The 10,281-nt window shown below is 43.9% G+C and overlaps 2 protein-coding genes across 7 annotated transcripts; one reads left to right on the plus strand and one right to left on the minus strand.

Annotated features, from left to right (window-relative positions):
• Positions 1-4,448: 4,448 nt before the first annotated feature.
• On the plus strand, positions 4,449-6,209 carry tac3a (tachykinin precursor 3a). Of its 4 annotated transcripts, none has more exons than XM_029834213.1 (7): positions 4,449-4,721; positions 4,993-5,113; positions 5,207-5,306; positions 5,476-5,514; positions 5,614-5,667; positions 5,797-5,863; positions 6,088-6,209. In XM_029834213.1, exons 2-7 carry the CDS (start codon positions 5,012-5,014, stop codon positions 6,104-6,106), a joined length of 381 nt encoding a protein of 126 aa, XP_029690073.1. In that variant the 5' UTR covers positions 4,449-4,721; positions 4,993-5,011; the 3' UTR covers positions 6,107-6,209. The 4 variants fall into 4 exon arrangements, with proteins under 4 accessions (XP_029690073.1, XP_029690075.1, XP_029690074.1 ...); XM_029834215.1 differs by having other exon boundaries at positions 5,210-5,306; XM_029834214.1 differs by having other exon boundaries at positions 4,449-4,717.
• c1galt1la (core 1 synthase, glycoprotein-N-acetylgalactosamine 3-beta-galactosyltransferase 1, like a) lies at positions 5,909-9,847 on the minus strand. 3 transcript variants are annotated; one of them, XM_029834212.1, is made up of 4 exons: positions 9,645-9,847; positions 9,089-9,349; positions 8,217-8,881; positions 5,909-7,155 (listed from the first exon to the last, which is right to left on the minus strand). In XM_029834212.1, exons 2-4 carry the CDS (start codon positions 9,300-9,302, stop codon positions 6,877-6,879), a joined length of 1,158 nt encoding a protein of 385 aa, XP_029690072.1. In that variant the 5' UTR covers positions 9,303-9,349; positions 9,645-9,847; the 3' UTR covers positions 5,909-6,876. The 3 variants fall into 3 exon arrangements, with proteins under 3 accessions (XP_029690072.1, XP_029690070.1, XP_029690071.1); XM_029834210.1 differs by having other exon boundaries at positions 9,089-9,376; positions 9,645-9,846; XM_029834211.1 differs by lacking the exon at positions 9,645-9,847 and adding an exon at positions 9,492-9,618 and having other exon boundaries at positions 9,089-9,376.
• Positions 9,848-10,281: the final 434 nt, after the last annotated feature.

A 10,281-nucleotide genomic window follows, 5' to 3' on the forward strand; every position in this document is an offset into this window, starting at 1 on the left:
ACTCATTCAGCGAGAGGAGCACTTTTATAAGCCAGTCCGGCTGCTCTTCCCACTGTTTCTAGATGCACCGCTATCAGAAGCAAATCACAGCACATTCGTTCTAATCAGGACGCGGCGCTGTCAGCTAAAAATCTCATTATACAGACTTATAATGAATTATAATGTATGTTATTATCAGATAGCGATATGTAACAAGTTTTTAATGCGCTCGGTAGGCAGGATAAAGCGCCCTCCTTCTGGTATCTTATCGGCTTTTATCGACCTTGACCATCTCTGACACGCTGTTTCTACAGTGAGTGAGGTGTAATAAATGTGCAGTTCATCCATCAGCGATGTTGATGACATATCTAAAACATGATCCCTAATTCGTCCCGGTGTGCGTGGCAGACGTGGTGCCAGCTGTGTTTACCAGGACAATGTGTGTTATGGACCTACATAATCACTTTACCAGCCTCTGCCTGTCTGTTATGGATGGTTCTTGTCATTTACAGAGGAGGGCCGGGGCCATCACTCATCCGTACGTGCAAATGCATGTCTGCACGGCCGTGCGCAGATAGCTCAGTAAAAAGCTCTCACATGGAATCCATGGACAAAGTGCTTTATGGGGCGCACGCACGATTACCCAGACGAGCACATGCGGATGGTCAACAGCCGCGGACTCAGTTCTGAGGGCTGAGCGTGCGCAGCCGATTCTCATCTATTACAGAATCATTTCATTTCAAGTAGAAATAGTTAAAGGCACAAATCATCCCCACACCATTAAAAATGATGGAGGTAGAGGTAGACAGTATCTATATGCTCCCACCTGTATGCATTCCTGAAAACCAGCAGCAGAGCCATCCCGGCCACAGGACTTATTGTCATGTTTTCTAACATTTTAACAATTGTAAATTAGATCAATCACAGATGATAAAGTGTAAAAATGGTGGCATAGATACTAGAAGTTCAATACGGCTGCAGCTCTGTCTTCATCCTGATGTCACAGAAGATTAGGAGCCGATCTCTTCACACCACAGAAGCAATAACAGCTGTTTCTTCAAGCTAAAGTGGCCAACAAATTTGGTGCACGAAACTCTGTGAATAATGTGTTTCATTGTCCCGGTCTCCTGCGAAAGCGGGCAAACTGGAGGCCAGCGGTCATCCACAGCCAAGCTTTTATTGGCTCTAAAATTACCTTTATTCCATGCTTGCTCTCTCTCTCTCACACACACACACACACACAAACACACACTTAAACACACATATATAGTATAAGAAAGAAGAAAGTCCATCCATCATCTGAATATAGTGAGTCAGACATTGATGGATCTCACTCTACGCATGTTCCAACTCCTGGACTAATTCAGCCCCAGAGGAAATGTGGTTATTAATAAAGACTTCTGATGACTACGGCTTCCAGCTGTATGATGGGGAATCTCCCACAGGATCTCACAGTGGAATTAAGCATCTGTTTAAAACATTTGTTTGGTGGTAGCTGTTTCAAATGTGGTTAATCTCATTCTCATTCTTTAGTTTCTATCACTGTGTCATTCAGAATAGGTGCACAGGAAGTGACAGTTGAAAAGGAATAATTAAGAACATAATAATAAACCTTGAAGTGTTCGATGATTCCAATTTCACTCTCAGCCACCATGCTAGTCTTTGAACTCACACTTTGATAATTTCCCTCGACAGACTTTTATGAGAGTCCTGGACAGAATGAGATACGCAGAATGAAAAGGTCACGTCTGGTCACGCTGAGCCTAATATCGAGGTATGATGACAGCTCAGTTGAAATATTTTTCCACTATCCGACCCCAGTAATGAGCTACAACCTCTGTGGTACAGAACTTTACCGTGAATCCACAAGCTTCTGCAAATCAACATTTACTTATGCTAATGTGCAGTAGGATAAAAGCCTGCTAACATTTTTAGACTATTATATTGAAAACTTCATATGACGTGTTTGTTTTCTGCAGCCAGTTAGGCCCTTGAATGCACCATGAGAAAGAACACTGCCAACATACAACACCAAGTGGTTTGGGGTGGACAAATACATAAATTCCGTGTGCATAAAACAAAGTTAAAGTACATGATTGTAGCTCTTTTAGAGCATTCTGGCTGCGAGATGAGTCGAAAATCAGAATCGCTCTCATAGAATAGAGCGAAACAATCTACCAATCTGAAAAGGGCTGAGAGATTTAAGGGCCACATCAGCATCAGAGAGCCTTATTTTCTCCCATTGGCCTTCAATCATCACAGAGAAAGGACAAAAGTGGACCTAAACCTTTCTGAACAGAGAGCAGAAAAGCACTTACAGGAGCTCTTTGGGAAAAAGGGACGTCTGTTGGTTTAACAACGCTGGAGTCCTCAGTTTCCGACATCTATTGTTGCTGGATGCAAATCGACTTTCAAGGCACATCAGCATCCATGCCAGTCTTAAAGAAATAGCCTTCAAATTAACATTTAGATGAAACCGACACTGAGTTCAGGGAGTGGGGGGGCGGGGGAATGCACTCATCAAAGTCATTTTACACGCCTAAAAGAAAAAACTGACTCAAAACTATCATTGGTCAGAGCCCATTAACCCGATTACTGACAGGTGTGTCTCATGATCCACTGTGTGTGTGTGAGTGTGTGTGTGTGTGTGTGTGTGTGTGGGAGGGGGGGGGTCTCGAATCAACGAGATTGGCTTATTTTAGCCATCGCGTTGCCCTGAGCAAGAGCCACCCTTCGTGTGAAGTGACTGCTTTCTCTCACTGTGTTCACACATGCTTAATCCCCTTCGGACTCATCGGCTGAGCGCTGCGTGCAGCACGGCAAACCACAGATAAATCATCCTCCATCTTACAGGGCGCCATCGCAGGCCATCGCCCTCTCCTGCAACTCGTCCGCTTTGTTTTTAGTCTCCTAATTCTTTCATAACATGTGCCCCATGCAACGCCACCTCGTCACTGTCCTGGGAAGAACTTCCCTTTTTTTTAAATTCTCTCAGGCCATGAAAGCCTTAACTAATGGATGATTGACAGCTCCAGTAGAGAGGAAATAGAAGAGTGTGACTGCACTCAAGGCTCTATCGCTTGCGCTCCCGCATGAGGAATTCATCCGTGTTTGCATGCACCCCGGGCACTATATGGCGTTAGCTGATGAGCGGAATTATGTAAAACGACACAGCTTCCTCAACATTAACATCGAAAAAAGGGTCAATGAATGTGTAACCGTATAGAAAACAATTGATAACTATTGTAAGTCTGGAAACTCATGCATTGAGTTGGACTGGTCTTGATCTTGAGCTTGGATTTGTGTGTACAGAAGCACTTAAATTAATATTAGTTGGCATGAGTGTGAGGCGTAGCCATGTCCTTTTACAGGTGCGGTTTCCTACCATCACCTGCTCACTGTCGGGAACGCAACAGTTGTCATCAGTTTAGCGCTGCAGATCATTTGATGTGTTGCTGGATGTCTGCGTGATACCCCCCAAAGCACACCCCCCGTTTACCCTTCCACAGGATGAGAGCTGAGGGGATAAACAGCCTCTGGCGAGCCTTCCCTCTGCTGCCTGTTATTCCAAAAACAGGGTCCCTTTGATTACTGAGGGAGCTATAAACCACTCATCAATAATTTAAAAAGTGTAATTAATGACTCCCCCGACATCTCTCTGATCTGGAAATCCGATCCCCCACACTCAGGTGATAGTCTTCTCACCCCCACACAAACAGCACGCTGGCAAATGACAAATATGGAAATGTTGAATCATTACTAAAACATAGCCGAGCTAACCTTTTCTGATGAATTGACCTGCTGCTTTGTTGTTTGTTTGCGTCTCGTGTACAAGGCCTCGGTTTCAGTTGATATCTGAACCAGCTGCCATTTACATGACTGAGTGCATGCTGCTGAAATATTCATGATTGTTTGCGTTTGAAACATTTGCGCAAATGTGACCAGAGTAATCGATCAAAGAAAAGCAAAAGGTTCCGTTTGCAAGTCAGGAATTGAGATCTACACACGAATACAAGTATAAATATATTGCATTTGCAGGTTTTAAGTCAGAAATTTGAAATGTCTAAAGTAAAGTTTGCAGGAAAAACACCTTATTGATTGGCATATTTCTGAAATGCTGTGTGTCACTTACACATGTGCGGGTTTTTGCTTGCATCGGGCGGTTTTGCTTATTCCACAGATGTGAGTATATATTTTTCTGGTTCAAGTGCACAACATATGATTATGCACTTGAAGAACTCCGATCCTATCAGACTTTTTCAACGTCAATGAGCAATGATGCAGTAAGAGCTGGTTATCACGAGAATTGCATCCTAAAAAGATTAGTGGTCATTTTAATGAGACTGAATGGCTACTGCCAGGAACATGTGAGTGTGCTGGACCAAAAAAAAGAAAAAAAGAAGAAGAAGCCAATGAGAGAACACACAATGACAACTCAACCGATCAGGGGAGAATCACCTGGAGTCAGAAATAAAAACGGTCCTTGTGACGTTGCTCTGTGTCCTTGTGGGTGTCGTGGTCATCAATGAGCAGACTACGCAGCCTTCTACGCGATAGAAGACCTGATACTCCACCTCCGCTCTGGTTGCTGATTGGCGTTACGCGGCTATTCAGCTATTATTTATTACCCTCAAGCGCGAACACCTCATCTGTCCAGCCCAGGTCTCACAGCAGGATCTATCACTTCGCTCTGCGCCAGGGCGCACTGATTTTCAAAAATATATCTTCTCGATAGAAGGCAGGTAAGAAAGACATCTCATACGTTTATCATTTTATAGTTTCATAGTTTAAATGGACACGTTGAAGCTGCTCTCGGGAGAAATATCACGATTGACTCTGTTAGAATTATACAAGGAAGAACAATGGCCAAGTACAGTACCACTGTAAGGATCACGCTGTGCGCTTTTGCGCACCATTACGCAGCGAACTTTGTGGCCGTGACTGATAAAACCCTTCCAAGTTATGATTAAAATGAAATAACCACATTGTCGTTCCTACTGTAAATATTATCAGACAGGTGTCGGTTGCAAAAATGAGGAGAGGCTTACTGCTGGTGACTCTGTTCCTCCTAATGAAACTTCGATGCAGTCAGTCCAGATGCGAGGAGACCGGATCGCGGAGCTCAACTTCTGATGTAGGTGTCTTCGTGCGCACGGACCCTAACGATTATCAGTGTGTCAGGTGTTTATAAGGGGACGTTCGTTTCATTTTCTATTCATGTTTTCAGCAGACTGTCGGTTTAGACAGTGTGAAGCGGAACATTCTGAAGAGATACAGCGATTTGGATTATGACAGCTTCGTGGGTTTGATGGGCAGAAGGAATGCCAGTGAGATTTCTTTTTTAATGGCTCTCAGTTCATTGTTTAGAACGTAGTTAAGGCGCTCCAGTCATGGATATGTAATAGATCATTCACAAAGAGTCATGAGACGTGTTTAATCTTCTTTAGTGTACTTTTAAAAAATCAAATATGTCTATTTCTCCTTATTTCATTTTAGATCAGCCAGATGCAGACTCTGTGCAGTCACAGCAAAAAAGTGAGGTTTTAAGACAAAATGGATTCTCTTTTGATTTCTTTTCTTGCATTCTCACAAAGTGGAGATCTAACAGTGAATTGCTGTCATTCATATTATCAGGGGAGCTGCATGACATTTTTGTTGGTCTCATGGGAAGAAGAAACTCGGAATCTGGTGAGTGTGTGTGTGGGTTTTTTTAAACTGAGTCTGATGGTTTCCTGAGACTCTAGAATTAATGTTTTCTCTTTTATCAGACGGACAAAATGTCTGAATGACACTAATTTGTAATGTCTTCCCTCGTAGATAATGGCCCCTGGAGGAGAGAGTATGCAGAGAGGAGGGGCGTCTTTCTCAACAAATGCAGGCTGAGGTGAGTGCTCTGTCTTTTCCATTCAATAAAAACAAATAGGCAGGATTTACTTGGAAAATAGTTTACTAAAGTAATTAAACCCAGCTAAACAACACGTATCAGATTTCCTTCAAGTTTTCTGCAAATCGAGACTTAATCCGTTTAAAAACAAAAACCAACAACATACTTTTAACATTTTTAGTGCAGGAGTAAAAAAAACAAACACGTCGTGTCTTTTCTTGCAGGTTTCTTCAGGGGCTGTAAACATCGACAAAATGAAGCAACTTTTTTTGCAGCAGCAAGGATGGAATCACAGTGAAGACATGCTTCACGATGTAAATTTGCCTACATTAAATGCATAAAGTACCATGTTTGCTTTACTCGAGACACCATAGATGGAAGAGCTGATATTTTTAGTTTCATGATCATGTTTTTTTTTCTTTAGAGTTCAGAATAATAAGCATAATAAACATTTTTATAAATAATGCCATCATCTACGTCACGGGTGCATTTGCCTGGAGGAGGAATTTGTCTGTGTTTTATGAGATTGCAGCTCTGCAGAGGTCATGAAAAAGAGCAGGTTCGCCCTTCCAAACCAGTTTGTCGGACATCATTTAAAGAAAAGACATTCTCCCATTAAAGTATTTCATTCAAAAAAAGAGCAAAAACAGAGATCTAATTTACTATCCAAACGTGACTGTTAAATAAAGAATTTAAAAATGTGATTTTCACCCCTCTGAATTTAAAAATGATGAAATAAAAAGCGAAGAATTTTTCACATTTGGGCTGCTTTGTTGCCGAAGGTGTGGTTCTGCACCGTGTGCACGCAGAGGTACTGTAAATGCTAATGAAGTGATAACCAAGAGAAACCAAATGTTTGACCTTCAGCCATCTAAAGCTGCCACTGAATCAGACACACACCGGGATCTCTCAGTGTCCCCGTGTCATTAGTGGAAATAATGCACTCCTGCAACGTCCCGCACTCTCCCGTGGCTGCCCTCCCTACACCAGCCTGGCCTGGGCCTTGATTGTATTCACCTCATTTTTTCTGTTCTAGTTCGGTTTCCTTCAGCCACAGACGATGGTGTCGTGTGACTCCTTCCATCCGTCGAGCCCTGTGTCCACTTAGGTCCCGTGTGCACAGTTGGCTGCGGGCGAGGGCTGAAGCTCAGGCCTTTCTGTCCCACAGAAGGGCGGTAACGTGGCCTGTAGCCATGCGCTCTCAGGTGGTAGGTGTAGTACTCCAGCACGTACATCAGTTGCGCCTCGACGTAATGGAAAGATACCGCGAGGTCAGAGCAGCACTGGGGACCCTGGGGGAGGTACACAAAGTAAAGATCTGTAATGGTGGAATACTATAAAATAGTCCCACTTTTATCCATTAATTAGGAAAAATACAACAAATGAGTTTTGTGCTAAGCCACAAGATCATTGTATAGTGTCATAGAGATGATATTTAAAAAGCTGTATTAACTGTAAGTAACTGTAATATGATTCACACATTTAACTGCTAAATGTTTGCATGAAGAATAAACTGGCTGCGCAGAAAAGCAATTTTCATGCATGAATTGACAAATAGTGATGGCACATTTGTCTGCCTGGCATTTGAATTTTGAGGAAAACACAGTCCACTTTAAGTTTGGTTCAGAGCACAGAGCTCTGGAACAAATGCTTGTTGGTTTGGTCTTGTGGTTTTACTCACAATAAAAAAACAACAGAATTAGCCTCTTGCCCTTTGTTGTACTTAATGGAGCTGAGAAACACTTTCCCCAGTTTTGTGGGCAGCAAAACAGTCTAATTACTTCGACAGAAGGTAAATTTGTGTTTTTATTTCCCTTTCAAAGAGCTAAGACAAAGAGGCTGTGCACAGTGGACGTGTGACAACATCAGTAATGGGACCATCTCATTTTAATTGCAAAATACAATTAGGGAGATGCATCATCATCAGCTAATTGAGCAATTTTCCTTTTGTTGACGGGACATTGTCCCCCTCTGCAATCATGTACTTTAAAGCAAATTCATCTCTTTTTCAGTACATGGAGCCCACGCAGAGGTCACCACAGAGGTCACTCTTTCATGGAAAAACTCCTCTCCCTACCCTACTCTTCCCTAGCTTTAAGAAAACTGTTGGACAGATTTAAAACAACAGATATTTCTCTTATTTCAAGAGCACACTAATGTTATTAAGGGAACAGATTTGTGCTCTGAGTTTGATCTCTTCCTATCCCCACTTGCCTCCGTCTAACAGGGCTAATCCACTTTGCGGGTCTTACATAAACCTCCTTGTATGTTTAGCATTGCTGCCTTTTTGGGGCATTTTTGAACCCGTTTATGCAGCAGTCCCACCTGAAAAAAAGAGAAGTGAAGGACTTGCCTCAACAATAGGGTAGTAACAATAGCTCCAGTACCAGAAGCTCTTGGAGAATGTGCTGGTTAAATGGTGCTCTGGCACAAACGGGTGAAATGTTTCTCTATGTAGAGTGTCTCTGGAGTCTCCTGCTGCAACGCCCATCTTCTCCAAACACTGCCCCAGCGCCAGGTCCTCAACAGGGGTGGAGTGCGTGCACACTTTGGTCCGGAAACCTACCACGAACCGCTTCAAAGCCTCCTTGCTGAGCACGTATCCCGCCCCTCCGCTCATGTAGCCTTGCTTGGTGTACGGCTTGAAGCGTTTGCCAAAGTAAATGGGCTCGTCGGGGGTGTGGTTCGACAGAACCCAGCGCAGGTTGTCCACCACGACGTAGGTGTCGTCGTCCGCCTTCAGGAACCAGTCGGCGTCCCTGGCATGGTGCTCGTACACGTAGTGGAAGGCTCGGATCGTCTTCCAGTAGAGCTGGTCGCGGCCCTCCTTGGTGCCGAGGCCCACTGTGGGGAAGTCTGGATCCTCCACAGAGCTCATGAACACCACCACATTGCAATGCCGACTCCAGGTGGCCCTGACATGACGAGCTCTGCGTTGCAAGTTATACGGACCAGTCATCACCCAACAGAGAACACGCACTTTCTGGTACAACATATCTGCAAGCCCGCTGTCTTCATCTAGAGGGACAGAGAAAGAAAGGCAGCGTAAAATGGTGTAAAGGAGAGATTGATATGTAGAATTTATTATCAAATATAGAGAAAATGCCCATTTTAAATCAGTGTATTCTATTTCCCTGGAAACGTCTCCAAAAATTACAGCACAGCCTCAAGAGAAGATGCACTTCTTTGCTTAGGTTTAATAATAAACACCAAAACCTCAAACACCTGGGTGGTGAGGGTGCAGCAGGTTGAAGAAAGCAGCCCCATCTTTCCTCCAGTTGGTCGGGCTCTCCTCCACCACCATGGAGCCTCTTTCCTGGGCCTCTGACAGCACAGGGTAGCTCCTCTCAAACCACGCTTGAGACAGAAAAAAGTGACCGCTGAAGGCTCCGACCAGGAAGCCCAAGCAGAAGGCCCATCTGGAGCTGGAGAACTTCATGGTAACAGCATCTCCAGTGCAGCTGTATCCCAGTTACAGCGTGACAGCTATGGGGGGGGGGACTAGTTGAAAACCTTGACAAATAAAAAGATGATTCATTGAACATAGAACATTGTGTAGGAACGAAGTTGCCGTGTGTGTGTGTGTGTGTGTGTGTGTGTGTGTGTGTGTGTCCGAAGCTCCCCTCACATGAACTATGCCTGAATTAAGCCTCTTACAGCGACATAAATCACCGTGTGGCTCTCAGATGTTTGCAATGGTGTGGTGGATGTTCCGTTAATCCGCGCCGCACAAAAACGACTAAATCACAAGAATTATTCAAATAAGAGCGTGCGCGTTTACCTCCGCGAAATGCTTCCCCAGCCAAAAAAAAACTTCCTATTTGAGAACAACGCCGTCTGCTGCACCCGTCTGTCACACCGTCAAACGCCGCTGCCACGTTAGAACGACCCCCCCAATTAAATAAGGTGATTAGATGAAGGAGAGGCGCCGCGCAGATTCACATGCTTTAGCATAACGAGCTAAAGCTGGCGAAGGGCGCGCTCCTATTGGCTGGCTGTCAGTGACGTACCAGGAAGTGGAGCGCTGCTCTTCAAATGAACGGACGATAAAGGATGGATGGTTTCATTGTTTGGTTGATTCCTTGGTTTTTTACACATTCGCCTAGTGTTTATTGACAGTAGAGGCAGTAGAGTATAGAAAAGGCACATTATTGCTGAATTAAGGGTTTTCTTCCATATCTTGCCCCTAGGGGGCAGCCTAACGTGCCTCCTGTTTTCCTTGATGTCCCGGTGACAAAATAAAAAATACACATTTTTTAAAAATGCTTTGAGTTTAGATTTTTATTTTTAAACCATTGTTTTCTTGGTTGTCATTCGTGCACATTACAACAGGAGAAGAGACGATGACATTTTGTGCCACGGTGGGGGGGGGGACAGAAAACATGCAATCTAGCAATTAGCAATGAAAAAAGCAGAGA

Source organism: Takifugu rubripes, chromosome 3 (genome assembly GCF_901000725.2).
Source record: "Takifugu rubripes chromosome 3, fTakRub1.2, whole genome shotgun sequence".
Taxonomy (NCBI): domain Eukaryota; kingdom Metazoa; phylum Chordata; class Actinopteri; order Tetraodontiformes; family Tetraodontidae; genus Takifugu; species Takifugu rubripes.